The 22,936-nt window shown below is 45.4% G+C and overlaps 1 protein-coding gene across 1 annotated transcript in view; it reads left to right on the forward strand.

Annotated features, from left to right (window-relative positions):
• LOC146812224 (protein-glutamine gamma-glutamyltransferase E-like) overlaps positions 1 to 22,936 on the forward strand; it is a 278,099-nt gene that overhangs the window by 84,299 nt on the left and 170,864 nt on the right. The window contains exon 6 of the mRNA XM_085619254.1: positions 9,020 to 9,197. Coding sequence (XP_085475380.1) covers positions 9,020 to 9,197 — 178 coding nt within the window. The remainder of the gene's footprint in view (positions 1 to 9,019; positions 9,198 to 22,936) is intronic.

The following is a 22,936-nucleotide window of genomic DNA, read 5'->3' on the forward strand; positions in this document are numbered from 1 at the left end:
TGTTGTTGGTAATTCCTCTGCATATAACTCCATATTTTCTTTACAGTACACAAGGTCCTTGATCCAATGTTCAAATTTGGGTGACCGTTTCCCTTCCATGTAATGGCTACCCTACGTTTAGCCATGAGCAACGCTAGTCGTACAAAGTGTCCCATCACCCCCCTCGCATGTGGAACACAACACAATAAACATATAAGGGGGGTGCATTGCAACACCAGCCCGACATTTCCATTATATCCTGGACTACAGCAGACCAATAACAGGCCACCCTCCTACATCCCCATGCAAGAGGCAAGAAATCTGCTCCAGGCTGCCCACACCTCACACAGCAGCTGGAGTTGCGTAACCCATATCGGTGTAACCTTGCCGGTGTATAGTACACCTGATGTGTATACTTAAAATGTATTATATGTAAATTTCCATTCATAGCAAGTGTACCTGTTAAGCCACATATATGTTTCCAGTCTGTCTCCGATATCAGGGACTGTAGACTGTCATTCCATCTCTCCCAGCTTCTGTCCGGCTTACCCCTGCTCTTGTCCCGTATACTACTATATAGCCTAGAAATCAATTTCTTATTGGTGGGAGCAGTTAGAACCAGTTGCAGAGAGTGTAGTGTAGGAGGCTCCAGGAGGTAGGTGACATAGTGTGCTCTAATCGCTTATCTAAACCTGTGTATCGTGAAGCGAAACAACAGCGTGGGATTGTTTATGTATTACAAAGTGTCTGTTGTGTGGAACGAACCCTCCGGGTACAGATCCTGCATCGACTGTAGGCCTGCCTCCCTTAAAAGCCGCATAGCGCCCGCTTCGTGAGTCACTGATAGCGCAGCGTGGTGCTCTATGTGCATAGCCGGGGCATATATGGGTAACTTGTGTGCTAGTCTACTTATCGCCTCCTAGGCAGCTATCGTTGTGTCTACTGCGTGAATTTCTGTTTTCGGGAGTCCACGCTTCGTGTGTGTGAGTATGCTATGCAGAGGAACAGGAGAGGCATCTGCCGCTTCCACTGCAACATGTGGGGTAAATGCATGCGGCCTAACCCAATAGTACGCATGCTGAGCCTGAGCACTCAGATAGTAAATATATAGGTCCGGAGCCCCAAACCCCCCCTTATCGTAAGTGCAAGTAATAACAAACCAGCTCACTCGAGCATGCTTGCCTCCCCAGACCAATCTAAGTAAAGTCATGCGGAGGGTATTAAAAAAAACCTTCGGCAGTGCAATCGGGATGTTTGTAAATAAATACAAAAAACGCGGCAGAACCACCATTTTTGCAAGTGCAATACGGTCCGCCAGAGACAGTGGCATGGTCACCCAGTTATCAACTTGTTGATCTAGAGTGCTACAGGCCCGGCCATAATTTTCACAAATGACCAATTCCGGATCTCGATGGATCCACACTCCAAGGTATTGAACTAGTTCTGCAGACCATACCAACGGGAACTTCACAGCAGAGTCGTGGATTCCGTCAGAGGGATAATGATGGATTTTTCCCAATTTACCACCAACCCCGATAGTAAACCAAATCGAACATATTCCTGCAGCAACTGCGCCAAATATCGAGAGGGCTCATGAACAAACAGCACCATGTCGTCTGCATATAATGATATGGCAACTGGGCGATAGTTAAAATTCAAGGCCGTTTTCTATGTCGCAGCCGTACAACACACGCCAGTGGCTCTACCGCGAGTGCAAAAAGCAATGGGGACAGAGGGCAACCCTGTCGGGTGCCTCGCTCAATATCGAATGGTTCCGGCGTCATCCCACCCACTCGCACACGGGCTGATGGCTCCGCATAAAGTAACCTAACCCACTGGATAAAAATTAACGGGAACCTCATACGCTGCAATACAAAAACATATATTTCCACTCGACCGAGTCAAAGGCTTTAGCAGCATCCAACATCACTGCCGCCGCCGATAAACTCGGCTCCAACACATGAAGCATTGCAAAGATGGTTCATAGGTTGTGTGATGTGGAGCGTTCGGGTATAAAACCCGACTGGTCAGCTGCACCAGGCATGACATTAGAGGCTGTAATTTAACTGCAAGAATTTTGGCAAGAATCTTCGCATCTATATTGATCAGTGATAGCGGCCTGTATGAGTCGCACTTATCAGGAGGTTTATGTTTTTTGAGCAATGTTATAATCAGCGCCTGATGGAGCGATGGTGGGAGCACCCCAGAATCGTGCGCCTCAGCATATACCTCCAGAATGTAAGGGGTAAGTAGATCTGCATATATTTTATAAAATTCAACTGTGAGGCCGTCCGGTCCCGGTGTTTTCGCATTTGGTAGGGCCTTTATTGCGGCTTTAATATCCTCTGCATCTATTGGCTGGCTCAGGTATTCCCTGTGAGCATCAGACAACCAGGCGCACGCCACATCCTCAAGCTAGGTCTCCATCTCAGTTGTCGCAGTCCCACCCCTAGACGTATAGAGATGAGCTTAAAATTCACGGAACTGCTCAGTAATATCTAGTGGATTATAGTGTTCTCGCCCGTGAGAGTCTGTTATCTTATCAATGTGAGGTTGGTCCATGCGATTCCTGATTTTGTTAGCCAGATTACGGCCTGGTCTCCCCCCCTCTCCATATCTACGCACCATATGTCTGCGCGAGATATATCACATCTCAGATTCAGCCAGAGTATCATATTCCAATATAAGCTTGTGTATGCGAAAGAGGGCAGCGACTGACGGAGCCGCCCTGTAGCTACGTTCTAGTTCTCGAAGCGTAATCTCAATTTTTGCAAGCTGAGCTCTGAGGCCCTTAAGTATTCCAGCAGTTGTGCCAATGCACACACCCCAGATCGTCACTTTGAAGGCCTCCCATAATGTGGAGGCACTATCCACTGAGCCTTTATTAAGTTCGAAATATTGTTCTATGGCTGCACGCACAGTGGCCTTGTATATTGGGTCTAGCAAAGCATCTGATCGCAACCGCCACGTGAAGGGGCGATGTATTGCCGTCGGGACGGTAGTATCTAGTTTGACAGGGTTATGATCTGATAATGTGCGCGGTAGGTGAATCACCTCCGTAACCCATTCAACCGCATCTCCACCCAGCAGCCAGTAGTCCAACCTAGACCAGCTATTGTATAGCGGTGCAGCATGAGTACCCTCTTTCACTGAGGCATTACGCAATCTCCAGACATCGAACAAACCACATTCCAACATGGCACTACGGATACTCTGAGCCACCCTATGGGTGCAATTGTTCAGTGGGTTAGACTTATCTAGGTCAGGATCCAAATATGCGTTAAATCTCCCCCCACAAAATGGCTGCCTCCGGCATTCTCTTAGTTTGGTATAGATTTGCAGAAAACACTCCAGATCATCTGCAATAGGGCCATACGTGTTGACTATGGACACCATGGAGCCACCCAATTTCCCCTGCACCATTGCACAGTGCCCCTCCCCATCTATGGGTGTCCGCAGTGGGGTGAATGCAATACCACGCCGGATCAGAATTAGCACACCACTGGCACATGATGAATAGGAGGAAGCTAGCCAATATCCCGTCCATTTGAGTGCAATACCACGTTCTGTGTACCTGGTTAAATGCGTTTCCTGCAATAAAGCAATATGTGCACCATGGCGCGATAGATAAGCAAACACCTGACGGATTTTCTTTGGGGAGTTGAGCCCTCTTGCATTCCAAGTTAATAATCTGCATCTTTCACCCATAGACGATACTAACATCTGCAGTCGACCCAGCAGGCAAGTTGGACCAGGACAGAGTTGTTACAATAATGCCAAACATTCCTGATCCGCAAAGATCCCCATCCCCCAGCTTAGACAACAAATTGTCAGAAAACCAAACAAAATTAAAAAACAACCTATATCTCATCCCTCTGCACCAACTCCCCCCGCCCACTCCAACCTCCCAATTAGGTCGAGTCTGTCTCACTCCCCCCTCCCTACCATTCTCCCAAACCTCCATGAAAAACAACACAATAGTGGAAAACCCACTGGGGGAAAGGCACGGCGGCAAGCACCCACCATATGGTGAGGTGGCCAGGCTGTAGCAGTAATTCACACCCTTGCACCATTAAACATGAACGGGATCCAAGCCCGGGGTTACCCAGCATTTATTAACAACGTAACATTATTCAGAAAGCACAGCGCTCATGTCTCAGATTTCGGGCTGAACCTACACCAACTATAACATATTAAACAGTCACATTGCCAAATATATCCACAAAAGCATAAGATCTACCATTAGTGGTCTGAGTCTTCTGGATCCTGCATGGCAGACGGGCTCCCTGAGCCACCCTGGTGAGGTCTATTTTTGCATATATGTTTCGTGAATTTCAAGGCTGACTTAGAGTCAGTAAAGAAATGCGCCTGACCATTGTGTGTTATTTTCCATTTAGCAGGATACAGCATAGCATATGGGACAGAGGCAGTCTGTAGATTTTTTTTTACCAGTACAAATTCTCTGTGGGCCGCCTGTACAACCGGGGTGTAGTCCGGGAAGAAAGACAAATTGTTGCCCTTGTGATTTATAGAACTCTTGGCTCTGGCCTCCCTCAGTATAGCATCTCTATCCGCATAATTTAACAGACGAGCAATGATCGGACATGGCGGCGCACTGGGTTTGATCGGTGCGCCCTCTCCACAATCATGACCACAGACAACACAGGGCCAAAGAGTTCGCGCAGCAGATTATCAATGAAGCTCCATTTTTGATATAGTGGTAGATTCTGCCAGTCCAATTATACAAAGGTTATTCCGTCTGGAGCGCGCTTCCAAATCCTTGTTTTTAGCTTTTATAACCTCCAGCACCTTCTCCATATGCAGGATCTGTGTCCGCGATTCTGCCTGTGAATCCTGCGTGTCCTATAGCCTGTTTTCCAAGACGTCGAGTCTATGTTCATGTGTGTCCACCTTCTTTATTACCACGTCTAAGCTGGACGTGAGTGCATCAATCTTACTGTCTATAGTCTTCAGACCTGAGCGCAGTTCCAGCAGAATGGTTCTGGTATCGTCCTCCGGGCTCTCAACAGAGTCCGACGTGCTCTGTGTCGCAGCCTGTTCCGCCATGGTCTCCGCTGCGCGTGAATTTCGTTTACTTTCGAACTGGATTTTCGGCTGCTTAGGATCAGGTTTTCCCATAGTGGCAGTGCTTACCAGCGATGTCCCTGACACCAATCGCAGAGTGTGTTCTTCTCTACCAGTCTGCAAAACACGCAGGTCTCCGCTATAATTGTCTAAACTGTGCGCAGGCAGATTGTATCACAGAGACCCCACTGTGGTTCACCTGTAGCCCCAGGCCCCGAGCGCGAGCCAATGAGCAAGACGCCGAGGAACAATGCGCTGACAGACCGCACGGCGGGCGCCTCATCGAGGGCCACACAGGCAAGAAACAGATCCAGTCCGGCTGTCCGCCTCAACACCAGGCCTCAACAGTACGTGCTCCACAGGGTCCCCACGCAGCCCCACCTGGTCGTCACGCTCTCCTGCTCCCAGCGCTGCAAGGTATCAGTGCCTGCTCCGTGGCCCACTACAGCACACTCTCAACATAGCAGCACTGTCACAGACATAGAGGCCCAAAGAGCAGCCCCAGTAGCACGCTTGTCCCGCTACTCGCTCTGTCCCTGTACACAGAGCCCCAGCACTAGCCCACCACCCAGGCCAGAAGCCCCAGCAGGGACCCAGGTATTCCGGACTGTCGAAGCAGTCCAGTCAACCCCCTGAGACAAACCGCTAGTACCCCAACACCTGAAGTAGCACAGCCAGGCCGAATGCCCCGCAGGTGGGGGAGCAGTCGCGGCCTCAGTACCCCGCCCGGCCAGCCCACACCGGTGTGCCCGGACCCCACACAGACGTTCACCCAGGGGCACCCGGTCCCAACCGCGTGAGCCTACTCGCACCCGACAGCGCAAGAGGCACACGCCCCACTCACCACACTGTTGCAGGTCTTCCAAGGGGGCCGAGCGGCAGGCAATATCGCCTCCTCACCATGACATCCGCGGAACGCTCCCAGCCTCACAGCGTCAAGGCTAGTCCTCTGGAACGCACTTCCGCCCGCTGGCCCCTCGACCCCCGGTGCGCTGCGTCTTCGCCGCCGTGGATGAGCCATGGGACGTCCTCAGCATTTCTGACCTGGCCCGCTACTCGAGGGAGCCACAAACCAGCTCACAAGGGTCTCGAACAGCGCCCACCCAGTGCCTCAGAGCTCAGCACTCCGTCTGTGCTCAATTATCGGTGTGCACACCGCTTAGTTACCAGGGAGAAGGGAGATACAGTGCTTGGTCAGATGTTTTCTCCAAAAGATCTCCAAAACAGCCGGTTATGTAAATAGTACCTCCTGATTTACATCCACCAATCAAATTTAATCAGCACCTCCATATCAGTAAGACCTCATGTATATTTCCAGCAGTCAGTTTAATATACAGTACAGGCACAGATTGTTGCCTTACTATATACTCATCAAAGTACCTCAAGAATGATTAGCAGAGAAGAAACACCCCGTAGGTGGTTATTATAGTGCCAGGCAAGTCAGGCCATTACCTGACGAGACAAAGGACGGCACCATTTTGAGGCCACTGATGCATCAAATTAAGCAGGAAAACTGTGTAGGGGCAGGCAAAGCAGCAAGCTTCTAGATGCTTACTTAGAATGTTGGGAGACAAGAACAGATCTCTGTGTCTCTCAGCAACATCAAAACACCTGTTCAAGAGCGCAGACTTCAAGCGCCTCCATGTTGTAGATTTACAGCATCAGGGAGAGAGGGAAATCAACTCACTGCAGCTCCAGCCGAAAAGCCGCAACAAGCATTTGTTAGGCACCCACCGTCATCCCCTCAGCTCCGGAGTAGCAGGAGCTGTCAACACTCCGCTGGCCCCGATGGAGCTCCTCAAAGAGCCGTCATCCTGCTCTGGCTCCAAGCCACGCCTCAACTCCTTTTCATCTTTAACTTGATTTGTCACACAGTTTCATGAAACTAGATGTTTTATGAAACACAAATTTTAAACCTCCTGGTAACACTTTAGAGAGGAAAACATATGGAAACGTCTTTAGGAAAACTCTCTGCTCTCGGACATTAGAAACTGCTCTTGAAATTATCGTGAGCTGCAAGATAATACTAAAACGTGTCTCATAATCCTGCATAATTCGTGGAATTAATTCAAAATGTATCTGGCAGCTTGTTGCTGTTGGAGAACTGTGGGACTACCACCAGAAACAATGTTTCTGTCAGTTACTTGGCAAAATCTCCTGGCTTCTTCTACATACTACAGAATCAGCTGCAGGATTTATTAATATTGGATCAGTTATATCTACAATATTAAGATCCCAACTAGGGCCCGGGTTCTATTAAAAAAAAATGTTTCAAGCATTAACAACTTTTTCAGAATTTGACATAGTTATCAGCCCAGAAATACAGTCCTTGTGTGTCAGTCACAGAACTATTCTGAATTCACTGATGTCTCGATGTGGTGTCACAATTAGGGGCATGCAAGATAACAGCTGTGCAACATTTATCACCCCCACATGCCCTCTCCTCACACACTAGCTCTCAGAGAGGCCCATTGTCACCGGGTACTTGGGTGAGAGGAGTGGCTGGGAAGGGGGGCTCCTCTATCCCAGACAGGGCCAATGGCATGGGCGCTTGCAGGTCTGCAGGATGACCAGATGACTCAAGGAGGCACCAGCAGAGGCACTTGGATGTGGGGAGGCAAGCCAGTCAGAGGTTCTAGGTAGGACCTTCTTAGTGCTGGCCTCAGCACATCTGGCCACTCTGGTTGGTAGCTCTCATGTGTCTTGGCACTCTGATTAACCTGGGCCATCTGGTTGGTGGCTATCATGGGCCATCTGACGGGGGTTGGCCTGGGCTTTCTGGCCAATAGTTATCCTTGGCCATTTAATTAGCTGCCACCTGGGTGATCTGGTCTGAAACTGGCTTCGGCCATCTGGTCAGCAGGTGGTGGATAAGCTGGTTACAGGGCAGGCTATCTCCAACTTGCTGTTTCTCTTAGGCTCCAGCAGCCTCCCACTTTGTGGGGTTGAATGGTTGAGGAAAATGCCTTTTCTGATAGGCTCAGAGAGTGCAGATGGGCTTAAAATAAGTAAATAGGGCTGGGTTCCAGTATAGAGCGAAAAGCAGCCAATGTCATCTAGGACCCAATGATGTGGTTGGCAGGTATTAGCCAGGGACACGGTGTGACCCTGCCTACCTAGAGGAGAGTGGTTCCAAACCAGGGAGGAATCTGGGTCTCCTCTGGGATGACCAACTCCAAGAATTCTTATTGAGAGATGCGGGAAAACAGTGCTTTCCATGAACAGCTTGGCACTCCTGCCAGGGCTCCAGGCACCTGCCAGAGTCACCTTCCTTACCCAGGGCATGGTGGTGCAGGACTGCAGAGGAGTCTGGGGCTCCTCTAGGTCGATCAGCTCCAACAATTCCCATTGAGAGGCGCATGCAGCCAGAGCTTTTGCTTAGGAGGCAGGATTCCCCAAGCCAGGCACCTGCCAAGGGCATATTCTGTATGAGGGCTGGGTGGCACTGGACCAGGGAGGAGTACTGGATGCCTCCAGGCCAACTGGCTCCAAGAATACCCAGTGAGAGGCATGTGAAGCTGGCACTTTCACCTTGATATTCCAGACCCACAGGTCAGGGCTGCAGGTACTGGCCAGTGCCACATTCCCTACCAGTATCCAGGACGTGGTGGAGCACCCCAACCCCAGCCAGGGTTTGCAAAGTTTAAAGACATCCACTAGTTAAAGCTTGTCAGCTTTGAAAACTGTGTGTGTCAGCTGAGAGTCCCAATCATGAATTACTTGCTCTTTAATGTAATTATAATTTTGCGCATGCTTAGTCATAATACCTTGTGTAATTATAATTTCTCACCTGCCTAGTCATAGTACCTGGTGAAAACACAAGTGTCATATGAAAGATATTTCTTATTGATGTAGAGAGATCTCTTCTTTTCTGATTTTACAGTGTAAAACTCCACTTCTTTCTATTCATTTTGTCTCTTAACTTCTTCACATGCACTTAAATCAATAATAACAGGTCAACAGCAGGAATGAAAATGGAGTGCTTATTGATACCTGGAGCAAACATTATTCTGGTGATGAGGTCTCATCCAACTGGAAAGGAAGTGCTGATATCTTACAGAAATGGTGGATTGGAGGATACACACCAGTCAAATATGGACAAAGCTGGGACTTTGCCGGTGTGCTATGTACAGGTATACTTATTCTATAAACATATGCATGCATATTAAACCCTAAGCTACTACATATCAAGTAAATGCTACATTGTGTTTAGGAGTCACTCATCTGCCCTCTTTTGTGCTCACTACTCACTTTACAGTTTCTGATTTAGCTGGCCAGGGACTAATTTAAAATGTTTTACAATATCAAAACATGCCTATTTATAATCATACTGACTTTGAAAATGAATTGAGCATCATTTGAAGTGATTCAACTTCATCTTTTGGAAAGCACTCATGACAGATGCCAAATTTATTCTTAAAAACAATCTTGTGAAGATTGAGAACAAATATTCTAGAGCCACCATAATGAAGAAGACCTGTCTGTGTTATCCCAGCCTACTCCACAACTCCTTGCTGGCATATTACATAACTCAGACAGCTGAACATTTTGGTGTGGATAAAACACTTTTCATGATACAGGCGGGAGAGCTAGGGTCACATTTGATGGGCTGCTGACTTGAATCAGAGATAGCTGTATAAGATAATGTCCATCTACCTTACCAGAACTAAAGCGTATGTCCCAAATACACCCCTCGTGGCCCACACCTGCAGGGAGGGGTTCACTGAGATGTTCTTTAATGTATTTAACTTTCAGTATGCTATCTCATCTTACCTTTTTACTTGGCGACTTGGAAATGAGGCTGTCTAAATATGCCATGTTTGTGGAGGTGCCTCCTACACTGTTGCGGGAGAGCCTCTGCAACAGTGGATGATGCCTAGACCATCTCTAGTCGTCGAATGATGGCTAGTATGATTTACTTCAGTAACACAGAGGGTTCCTTTTGTGAAGTAGTTGACTTAAGATATCGAGCAGTGGGTATGTAGCCTGAGATTGGATCTTATGCATACAATTTGAGTGGGCCTGATATCAGCACCTCCTCTTATAAACCTAGTGTTGATGTTTCAATTACTGATTTAAGACTTGGATGCAATGTCTCTATGTGCAGGATGGTTTATTCTAAAGCACCCTTATTATGTATATATTATCCTGTGCTCCTTTATACATTGGTGTGATGTAGTCTACACTCTGTCTTAAAACTAGAAAAAGCTAAAAACTAATTATAAAATTGAACCTGAATATTTATGAGAGGATATTTGCTTTTGTAACCCTGCACTGTTACAAATTGAGATCTGTCTCATTTGACAATAAGTTCAAAAATCCACATTCAGCATTAACACATCTCCATGCTCAGACTAATGGAGTGATCTGTTGTGATATCAGCAGATTTTGAGTACTGACAACTCCTTATCAAATACCCCACTGCTAGAGATTATTGGCATAGATCCAAAGTAACTTTATGTTATCTACCGAAAAAATTATGTTATGTTATGCTATGCTACGTTACATTACATTATATTATGCTTTGCCATTTGTGTGGCCCTTTAATTGTTGTATTATGGACGACTTTTTCAAATGGTTGTGAAATTTCTCACTTATTAATGTCATGGCGGTATGGGAACATTAGAATCTTCAAAGTAGTGTTTGGTGGTGGCTCATGCTTGTTTCATGGAATAACTATGTTGTGTCTGGTCCTCCCAATGATTTTTGCAGCATATTTTGTGAAACTGTGTGATGCCAGACATTGTGATTTATTTCGATTTGTATTGATCGACAAGTGGAGAAGGGCTCCATTGCCCAGCCTGATGTGTTGGTGCTATTTAGCCTGCATCTTTTACCAACTCCCTCTCTCGCTGCTGATATATGTAACATGTTGTATATATTATCTACTGGCGGTTGCCAGTAGATAGTATAGTTAGTTTCCATAGGAAAAGCGTTTTTTGTTTTCCCAATAACTTGCGCCGGTTGATGAATCTTCGCGAAATTTTCAAAACTTGTGGCCTGCTCTGGTCAGCTCCTATCCTGAAAGTTTCGGGGTGATTTGCCCAGCGGGGGCCGAGAAAAAAGGAGGGTCCCAAAACGTGTTATCTCCATGTTACTTTCCATAGGAAACTTTAGACACGGCTACAGCCCGAACTGCTGAACGGAATTACACCAAATATGGTAAAAAGGTAGCCCTTGTTTCAGAAAGAACTCTTTTTGTTAACTGGTGTAAATCCGTTCAGTGGTTCCTGAGAAATTAAAAAAAAGTGATTTCCCATAGGAAACTTTAGACACGTCTACAGCTCGAACTGCTGAACGGAATTACACCAAAATTGGCTGTCAAAACTCCAAACCAGAAAGTGTTGGCAGCCATCTTGTGACTTGGTAGAACCGAGTCACAAGAAAAGAGAAAAACAAACTCGAAAAACAAGAAAAGGGGGGCAGGGTAGAAACACCCTGATCCCGTAGGCCTGCTCAGGGGGTCCCACAAGGAGCCCCAGGGCCCAAAAAAGCATTTTTTTTTTTTTAAATAGTCCGAATTCACCCTGGGTGCACGAATCCAGCTGAGAAAATAAAAAAACGAAGCATGGGCTCCCGCGCTTCGTTATTATTTAGCCCCTGGGTGGGCCAAGTCCCGGGGGCATGGTGAATTTTAATCGCGGGAGCCCAGGGGGACCCCCGCAGCCCCGGGGACCGCCACCCGAGGCTTTTCTTAAAAATTTGTGGGGAGGCACACGCCCCCCATGTTTGGGGGGGCCTCCAAGTCCCCCCAAGCCCCGGGGACCGCCATCCCTGGGGCTTTTATCAAATATTTGTGGGGGGCGCAATGCGTGCAGACCCTCGTATGACGTCACATCGATGTAGACAAACGCCGTAGCAACAGCGGAACTCCGTCGATAAAGTACGTTTTCAGTTCTCAATAATGATGAATTTGTAGGAAATTCACCAAAAGTGTACCTGGAATAGATAGACGCTCCCGGTAAAGGGGTCCAAGGTTGTCTTCTTAAGCAGATGTGGAAACTCACACTGGAAATCAGGAGAGAGCCACACTTCCCATACGCGAGTTCGTTTTTTACCTTATAAATGGTGGTGCTGCTAATGTAGATACCACTCGTCGCCAAGTTTGTTGTGAATGAATCCAGAATCCAAAAAATGTGTGAACACGAGGATTTATTGTAGAAATGCAGCACCACACAAAATACATCCACCAACAGCTAAGCTGGTTCGTAACTGCCTTCCGAGAACTCCCCCAGCATGGACCCAGACTCTAGAACATCTATAGAGTCTAACCAGGGTCCGTGCCCATACAAGTTTACATTCGAATCTCTCTGCCCTTGCGCTGCGCGCTACAATAAACAACAGGGCGCAAGGCCCACCCGCAGCCCTGTGTACCGCCAACCCTGGGGCTTGTTTTTTGTTTAAAAAATGAACCTATGTGGGGGGGCTTGAGCCCCCCCACATGCCCCGGGGACCAGCACCTCCCCGTGGCTGTGCATTGGATGGGAGGGGGCCCCTCCTGGAGCCTGTGATGGCCCTGGGGAATGCCACCCCCCAGGGCTGGCTTCTGCAGTGTCCCGGGGTGCCCACTCCCGGGACACTGCTGTTTGCTCGCTGCAGAGAGGTGGTCCAGGCTACGCCCCTTTTTACACCTCTCTGCAACACAGCTTTGAGGTGCTTATTGGAGGTACCTGGTGGGCTAGTTGGACCCCAGGGACCCTCAGGATTCAAGGAGACTTTATCCTCCAAGTTAAAACGCACCACGGGGTGCGTTTGCACAGTGGTGAAGGGAGGGGGCGGGCCTGAGGTGACATGTGTGCAAACACGCCCTGTGGCATGTTTTAAGTTGGTGAATTAATTCCCCTTCAAACCAAAGGGCCCCTGGGGGCCAACTAGCCCACCAGGTACCTCCAGTAAGTGCCACAGGCCTGCGTTGCAGAGAGGTGGTCCAGGCCACGCCCCTTTTTACACCTCTCTGCAACGCGGCTCTGTGGCGCTTACTGGAGGTACCTCGTGGCTAGTTGGACCCCAGGGACCCTCAAGTTTCAAGGGTGCTTTATCCCCCAACTTAAAACGTGCCACGGGGTGTGTTTGCACAGTAGTGAAGGGAGGGAGCAGGGCCTGAGGTGACATGTGTGCAAACACGACCTGTGACGCGTTTTAAGTTGGGGAATTAATTCCCCTTCAACCCTGAAGACCCCTGGGGGCCAACTAGCCCACCATGTACCTCCACTAAGCGCCACAGGCCTGCGTTGCAGAGAGGTTGTCCAGGCCACGCCCCGTTTTACACCTCTCTGCAACGCAACTCTGTGGCGCTTACTGGAGGTACCTAGTGGGCTAGTTGGACCCCAGGATTCAAGGGGACTTAATCTCCCAACTTAAAACGGGCCACCGGGCGTGTTTGCACAGTGGTGAAGGGAGGGGGCGGGGCCTGAGGTTACATGTGTGCAAACACGCCCTGTGGCACGTTTAAAGTTGGGGAATTAATTCCCTTTCAATCCTGAGGGCCCCTGGGGGCCAACTAGCCCACCAAGTGCTTCCAGTAAGTGCCACTGCGCTGTGTTGCTGAGAGGTGGTCCAGGCCACGCCCCTTTTTACACCTCTTTTCAACACAGCTCTGTGGCGCCTACTGGAGGTACCTGGTAGGCTTGTTGGACCCCAGGGACCCTCAGGATTCAAGGGGACTTAATCCCCCAACTTAAATGCACCACGGGCGCGTTTGGACAGTGGTGAAGGGAGGGGGCGGGCCTGAGGTGACATGTGTGCAAACAAGCTGTGTGGCGCGTTTTAAGTTGGGGTATTAATTCCTCTTTAATCCTGAGGGTCCCAGGGGGCCAACTAGCTCACCAGGTACCTCCAGTAAGCATCATTGCGCTGCATTGCAGAGAGATGGTCCAGGCCACTCCCCTTTTTACACCTCTCTGCAACGCAGCTCTGTGTCGCTTACTGGAGGTACCTGGTGGGCTAGTTGGACCCCAGGGACCCTCAAGATTCAAGGGGACTTAATCCCCCAACTTACAATTCGCTAGGGGACGCCTTTGCAGAGTGGTGGAGAAAGAGGGCATGGCCTTTGTCTACCTCTCACCAATCCCACTGCGTGGGGCTTACTGGAGGTAAAAGGTAGGCTAGTTGGCCCCTAAAGGACACCCAGCAGTGAAGGGGACTTCAATCCCCATCCAAGACCGTGCCAGGGAGAGAGTTTGCAGAGTGGGGGGCAAAGTGGGCATGGCCTGGTACGAGTACTTACCAGTGCTGCTGTTTGGGAAGTTGGCCCCCAAGGATGTCCTTGGAGGCCAACTGCTCCTCTTGTTACCGCCAGTAAGTCCCACACACTGGGATTGCTAAGACGTCTTCGGAGGCCACGGCCCCCTTTCTCTACCACTCTACAAACGTGCCTTGTGGCAGACTACGGGATGGGGAATGAAGTCCAATTTAGTCCTAAGGGAGTTTGGGGGCCAAGAATCCCTCCTGGTACCTCCTGTAAGTCCTATGCAGCGGAATTCCTGAGCGTTGGTTGGATGCCCAGCACCCTTTCTCCACCACTATGCAAAAGCAACTACTAGTTAAAGTAGCATATTTCTGCACCTCTGACTTAGAGGTAGTTTTAATCCCCCTGCCCTATTATGTACTCGGGCCTTACAGAGGAGGTCCTGCTAATCACAGGAGTACCCCAACGCATAGTGTTCCCTAGTATATGTAGGTGATTTCACTGTATTCTAAGTGTCTTTTAGCATAACACTGGCTCTAGGCCTGGTTAGTCAGAGTCAGTTACCACCAGTACCCGTCTGAAAAAGGTGTGGGCACAGGATGATTTTGCAACAAGGCCTCTTTCTGCTCCTCTGTTGGTTCTTTCTGCACATGTCTTGCTTCTTTCTGCACTTTTCTTTGTCTTTGTGGACTTCTGTTGCTTCTTTCTGCATTTCTTTTGCTTCTTTCTGTGTGTTTTTTCTTCTTTCTTCACATGTCCTACCTCTGTAGGCATAGTTAGAAACTAGCATTTAAAAAACCTTTGAAATTCACTTAAAAAACCATAGGTTTCAGGCACGTTATAGTTAGAAATTAGCATTAAAAAAACCTTAGAAATTTACTGAAAAAAAACATAGGTTTTAGGGAAAGTTATAGTTAGTTGGACATTTCACTCGTACAAAATCAGAGAAATTCCCCCATTATAGTTAGTTCAGCTAACTATAACTCGGTCCCCGCAATGCACTGCTGATGACGTCACATATTACATCACTCATGACATGGTCAGTGACATCACTGATGACATCTCAAATGACATCACTGATGACATCATCCATGTGATTATTTGATGCATCTTCTCACACCCTAATATAACCTTTGATACACCCACTCGAAATTACAGACTGCCATTCTCAAAAGCATAGACACTCCACCGCCAATAATTACATACCCACTCACTGATTCTTAGGTTTACACACACATCCACTCACTCACCTGTACAGTCACTCATACTTATGGTCACTCAGTATAGGACTATCATATGCACTCATACACCTATATAGACACTTACACATCTCCACTCATCCATAGAGGTACTCACACACCTAGTCAGTCATGCAAATAATTAATCACACTGTCATTTACTCACCTATACAGTTATACATACACCATCTCAATTACTCATACAAATACTAGCACATTCTTACGCTCTTATACACCTTAGAACACCATAGACTTTAGCGTAACACGCTACTTGCCGCTTACTCGATTTTGCTGGAAAGCATTTCAAAAGTTGTTAGTATTTTGTTTGCTGCTGCTGACGATTTACGAGGCTGGGAATAGGGGGGATGAAGAAATTGTTTTTTATTGCTGTTAGTAACTTTTAATCCTTTAAAACAAACAACAATTAGATCTCTTACCCGCATTTTTAAATACTACCCTACAAACCCTTGGTTCCAGCCAAAACTGTGCATAACCCAGGGGTTTTGGTAGATGACAACCTCCAAATAGAGTCACAGGCTAACAGAACGGTTAGCGTTTGTTTCCCCTTGCTAAGAGCGCTTTGACAGATTCTTCTGTTACTGCCTAGTGACACTAGACCCCTTGTAGTGAGGAGTACAATTCTGAGTAGACTGGACTACTGCAACTCTCTGTATCTGGGAGCACCACAATTCGTCCTACAGGAGTTGCAGAGAGTCCAGTCTATAGCAGCAAAGCTGGTGCTAAATAGCCAGCGCAGATCCTCTACGGCGTTGGCTCTAAAGGATCTTCATTGGTTACCCATCAAGGAGAGAATCTATTTGAAGTCTCTCTGCATTGTATTCAGAGCAGCACGTGGTCTGGGCCCAGTGCCCTTGCAGGAGAAATTTACCTGGTACAATCCTGGGAGAAATCTTCACTCTTCCAGTGCAAACCTGGCAATGACCACCAGATTTAAGAAGTCCAGGATGGGAGGCAGAGCATTCGGTATTGCTGCATCACGCCTCTGGAATGATCTGCCCCAGAGTATTAGACAATCTAATTCCCGGCTTCGTTTCAGGAAAAGCTTGAAAAGCTGGCTGTTTCCAAGGAATAAGTAAATTGATCTTTCCACTTGCAATTAGGATCGATGGTTGCTGATGCCATCTGTTAAGTCGCAGCACCAGGATACCCGTAGGGTGACGGTTTGCGCTATATAAATTTTTATACAATACAATACAATCACTGATACAAGCACACACTTATCCTTAAAGCCACTCTCACAATCACACACTCTCACTTATAGCCATTTATATACTCCAACACACATATATACTGCCTTTCACATATGTAGTTACTCACACATGTACCAATGAAATATACATTCACTCACTAACACACCCATACACACACTCACCCACCCATACAATCCATCACAGATGCACTCTTGAAACCATGCACCCAGTGAATCACCCACTCACACATTTCTGCACAGAGTCACACACACCCCACTCACACAAACACTCAGGCACCCATACAGATAATCAGACAACCAATCAATAACCCATATAGACACTCATGCAGTTATTCGCAAACCCATGCAGCCGCTTCCACACCAACAGACAGACGGATACAGACATTCACACAGTTTAGTCACTAACCCATACATTCAGTAAGGTACATTTGATCACTCACTTATAGAGTCAGTCATGCACCTACTAAATCATCCATTCAGACACTTATACACCCACTCATTCTTCAATACGACTTTCCCTATATATATTAAACATATATAATCTTGACAGAAACACACAGTCACTGGATGATGTCATCAGTGATGTCATCAGTGATGTCATTTGAGATGTCATCAGTGATGTCATCAGTGATGTCACTGACCATGTCATGCGTGATGTAATATGTGACGTCATCAGCAGTGCATTGCGGGGACGCGAGTTATAGTTAGCTGAACTAACTATAACGGTGGAATTTCTCTGGTTTTGTACGAGTGAAATGATCAACTAACTATAACTTTACCTAAACCCTATGGCTTTTTCTGTGAATTTCTTAGGTTTTTTATGCTAATTTCTAACTATAACGTGCCTGAAACTTATGGTTTTTTCAGTGCATTATATTTACATTATTTGCTTACATTTCCAGAATTATTGGGATTCAGTTGAGGAGCAGAGTCACCTGTTTGTAAATTAGCCTATTGAAATCCAAATTATTTATCCTCAAACAATTGCCCTTTTTTCATAAAGACCATATCAAGATCCATCTTCCTTTGCCCATCTATAGTTAAATAAACGAGGTGCTAAGGTGCACAAGATCATAGACCTAGCTTAACCAAACATGTTATAGGAGTGCCATATTATTTTTAAGTTGCATGTTCACCAATGTCTTCTGGCACAATGTGACCTCACTGATAGCATGAGAGAGCTTGCTATACCCTTCTGACACTAAAAGGTACTTAGTAAATTATATCTAGTACACATTTTCTGTACGTTATGTACTGCTAATGATTTTAAGCATATGTAACATGCTTTGCCTAGTAATGGGGTTCTTTGTGTAGAGCGTGTAGGTTAGCTATGAAGAGTTGTGTATAGGAAAAAGGCTGGGCGCAGTAGGAGCTTGGCCATCATATGGGTCTTTAGTATCTGGTGGGAGTGCCCTCTCTGTTAAGAGCTGTGCAGAAGGTGAAGGATGTGCATAGTAGGGAATTGGTCTCCTGATGGGACTTAAGTTTCAGGAGGGAGTGAGCCATTTTGATGAGTTGTGCACAGGATAAATGCTAAGCGTATTAAATGCTAAGCTTCCAAATAGTGCCTGGATGCGTGGAGACAGTAGTCTCTCAGTGAACTGTTGTTTACAGAGCGGAGACTGTGCATAATAGGAGTTTGGGCACATAACAGTTTGTCCACAGGGTGAAGGGTGTGGGCCCGATTCACAGAACTAACTTAAGACAAAATCCTAAACTTACTACTTTTGGTATTCACAGAAGTTAGGATTTTGTCTTAAGACAAATTTAAGACAAAATCCTAACTTCTGTGAATACCAAAAGTAGTAAGTTTAGGATTTTGTCTTAAATTAGTTCTGTGAATCTGCCCCATTGTGTTTTAGCCTCTTGGCCACCCATCAGGCTTTGTTGAGTGTAGTGAGTGGCCTCTCCATACAGAGCTCTGCACATGCTGACCACTGTACATAGTAAGAGTTTGACCACCTGACGTGGCTTGGGTGTCTGAAGGCAGTGGACTGTCCATGATGTGCTTTGCTCAGGGAGAAGGCTGTGTGTAGTAGAAACAAGGGCCCTTTAATAGGGCTTGGTAGTCTGAAGGTATTGAGCTCTCTTTGAAAATGTGCGCACATTGCAAAGCCTGTTTGTAGTTGGGGCTTTGCCACCAAATTAGGCCTGTGTGGCTAGTGGGATTGGGCGATAGTGCAATTATTTTATATACCATATATGTTTATGTAATGTATAGTTTACATGATTCTGCGCCATTTGATACTTAATTACATATTTCAAAGGATGTATTTCTTTGTAAAGCAAATTGAACAGCAGTAGGGTGGATGATGTCATATATGATTTTATCAGTGATGTCATTTGAGATGTCATTTGAGATGGCATCAATAGTGTCATTGAACATGTCCTGAGTCATGTAATATCTTAAGCTGTGCATGGCAGGCCTGTAAGTTCTAATTAGCTCACTAAACTATAAGGGGTGAGTTTCTGTTGTTTTTTGAGTTTGAAACATCGGAAATGACTGATATATTTTCCTAACTATAACATTCCTGTAACCTTTGAGTTTTTGTCAGGGAATTTCAAGAGTTATTTTAACCTAAAGTTAATAATTCTTTTCTAAGTAAATAACAATGTTAATTTTTGATTTTATATGTTACAAATAATGTATCATAGTATTCAAATATAGTCTATATTTTGATGTGTATAAATATATATCTTTATATCATTTTCACTGAGTACCAAAGTCCTATTGCACTCTCGTCAGGAAGCAATAACCGCTATGAGTCCATCCGTCAATGAAAGATCGTATTTTATTTCCGTGACCAAGGCGAGTTTCGCCGAAACGCTTTGGGTAATTATCTGGCTGATGCTCTATACTATGAAATAAAATACGATCTTTCATTGACGGATGGACTCGTAGCGGTTATTGCTTCCTGACGAGAGTGCAATAGTACTTTGGTACTCAGTGAAAATGATGTAAATAATTGGGCTGCTTCGGAATCGTAATTGCACCGACGCTCAAAGTGTCCCGGTTTCTCTGAAGAAGTGAAAGTTGGTATATATATATATATATATATATATATATATATATATATATATATATTCACAGAAAAAAATAGGTTTCAGGGTTGTTACAGTTAGCTGGCCATTTCACTTGTACAAAACCATAGAAATTCCTCCGTTATAGTTAGTTCTGCTAACTATAACTCGCGCGCCCGCAATGCACTGCTGATGATGTCACATAGTGCATCATTCATGACATGGTCAGTGACATCACTGATGACATCACTGATGACATCTCAAATGACATCACTGATGACATCACTGATGACATCATCCAGTGAATGTGGCTTAGTTTGAAATTTAAATATGTATTATATATACCAATCTGTATTGAAGATTGAGTGGATATTTAACTGTCTGGATGGAGTATTTAGTAGATGTCTGACTGTCTGTTTAAGTGAGTAATTAAAAGTGTCTCACTTAATACATGGATTAGTAACTAAACTATGTGAATGTGTGCATCACTGTCTCTGTTGTTGTATAACATGCTGCATCAGTTGGTCACTAACTACATGAATGTGAATATTAGTTATTGATTAGTTGGGTGAGTATTTGTATGGACCACTGAGTTTGTGTATGGTTGGATGGGGTGAGTGTAACTTAGATGTGTGCATGGTTGATTGACTAGGTGTATAGGTTTAAGAGTGCATGTGGAAACAGTTGTTTGGGTGACTGAGTGTATTTATTTGTGTGTTGGTGAGCGAATATATGTTTTAGTTGTACATCTTCAACAAAGTAAAAAAATAAAAGGCATTGTATGTGAGAGTTGGTGTATATAAATAAGTATGTGTAAGAGTCAGTGATTGTGAGAGTAACTATATGAATGAGTGTATAATTGTAATGGTGATTTTTTAACATATTAACTATGAGTTACTATGTGTTTGAATAAATGAGGTCTTGTTGGATAATTGTGTAAGTGAGTAAATGTAAGTGTGATTAATTGTTTTCTTGAGTGAGTAGGATGACTGCATAACCAACTAAGATGACAGCTGATGTGTCAATGTCTATATATGTGTATAAGTGCATTTATTAGTGTTCTATTAATTAGTGACTGCATGTATAAATGATTCTGTTGTTGAATGAGGAGTTGTGTGTGTAGACTTAGGAATCAGTGACTGAGTATGTAGTAACTGGTATTGGTGTGTCAATAGTTTCAAATATGGTACTCTGTATTTTACAGTGAGTGATGAAAGGTTATACTAGTGTAAGATGAGGTGTATCAGATTGTCACGTGGATAATGTCATCAGTGATGTCATCAGTGATGTCATTTGAGATGTCATCATTGATGTCATCAGTGATGTCACTGACCATGTCATGAATGATGCAATATGTGACATCATCAGCAGTGCATTGCGGGCGCGCGAGTTCTAGTTAGCAGAACTAACTATAACGGTGGAATTTCTATGGTTTTATATGAATTTCTAAGTTTTTTTAAATGCTAATTTCTAACTATAACGTCTCTGAAACCTATGGTTTGTTCAGTGAATTTCAAATCTTTTTTAAATGCTAATTTCTAACTTTAACGTCTCTGAAACCTATGTTTTTTTTCAGTGAATTTCAAAGGTTTTTTAAATGCTAATTTTTAAGTGTGATAGTAGTTATACCTAATATTTTGTACTTATTTCCCATAGTTTTTTTAACTGTTTATTTATAAATATTTTATTCATTAAATAACATATATTTTTCTGAAAATTGCAAAAAAAGTTTTTTAAAAACGTTCAAACTGCAATATTGCTAATTTTTTTTTGTTTTCATTTTTTATTTTAATATATTTATATTATTTTCTTTTTAAAACATTTATTTAACAATTTTTTTTGGAGTCGCGCTCTCAAAGCGTACAAATCACTGTGGGTGCGCGGATTCTAGCCGCCATTTTAGAAAAGTTGTAAAGGATCCGCGTACGGTGTGCGACGGCTGCGTGTTTTTTTGTTACATCATATACATTAATATTACGTGATGTGCGCGATTGGTATGCGAACAATCCGCTACTCCTGCTCCCGTGCATTCGCGACACAAGCGCATTACGGTATGAGATGCTTGCGCGGTGGCGGGTCCCGCGTGATGTCATATACATGCAGGGGCGCGCTGGGTGCGCGACTCCCGCAAAAAAATTATGTTAAAAAATGATATGTATTTGTCCTTAAAATACATATTAGGGCAAGAGATTGTCTAAGATATTCATAAAAATAATATATCGGAACTTATAATAAACTTATATTATTTTTAAATATATTTTTGCGAAGTCGGGTGCGTGCATCCTGAGCGCAGAGAACCAGGTCAGCAGAGCTGCTGTAGAGCCAGAGAAACCAGGTCAGAAGAGCTGCTCTAGAGCCTAAGAAGCAGGTCAGTAGAGCTGCTCCAGAACCAGAGACCCAAGTCAGCAGAGCTGCTCTAGAGCCGGAGACCCAGGTCAGCAGAGCTGCTCTAGAGGCTGAGAACCAGGTCAGCAGAGCTGCTGTATAGCCAGAGATACCAGGTCAGCAGAGCTGCTCTAGAGCCAGAGAACCAGGTCAGCAGAACTGCTTTAGAGCCAGAGAACCAGGTCAGCAGAGCTCTTTAGAGGGAGAGAACCAGGTCAGCAGAGCTGCTTTAGAGTCAGAGAACCAGGTCAGCAGAGCTGCTCTAGCTGACACTGACTGACTGGCACTGACTGACTGACACTGACTGATTGACACTGACTGACACTGACACTGACTGACACTGATTGACTGACACTGACTGACTGACTGACACTGACTGACTGACACTGACTGACTGACTGACACTGACTGACACTGATTGACTGACACTGACTGACACTGAATTACTGACACTGACTGACTGACACTGACTGACACTGATTGAGTGACACTGACTGACACTGATTGAGTGACACTGACTGACACTGATTGAGTGACACTGACTGACTGACTCTGACTGAATGACACTGACACTGACTGACTGACACTGACTGACTGACACAGACTGACACTGACTGACTACTCTCTACTACTCTACTACTCACTCTCTCCTACTCACTCTCTCCTACTCACTCTCTACTACTCTCTACTACTCACTCTCTACTACACTACTACTCTCTACTACTCACTCTCTACTACTCTCTACTTCTCACTCTCTACTATTCACTCTCTACTATTCACGCTCTACTACTCACTCTCTACTACTCTCTC

Source organism: Triturus cristatus, chromosome 7 (assembly GCF_964204655.1).
Source record: "Triturus cristatus chromosome 7, aTriCri1.1, whole genome shotgun sequence".
In the NCBI taxonomy this organism is placed as follows: domain Eukaryota; kingdom Metazoa; phylum Chordata; class Amphibia; order Caudata; family Salamandridae; genus Triturus; species Triturus cristatus.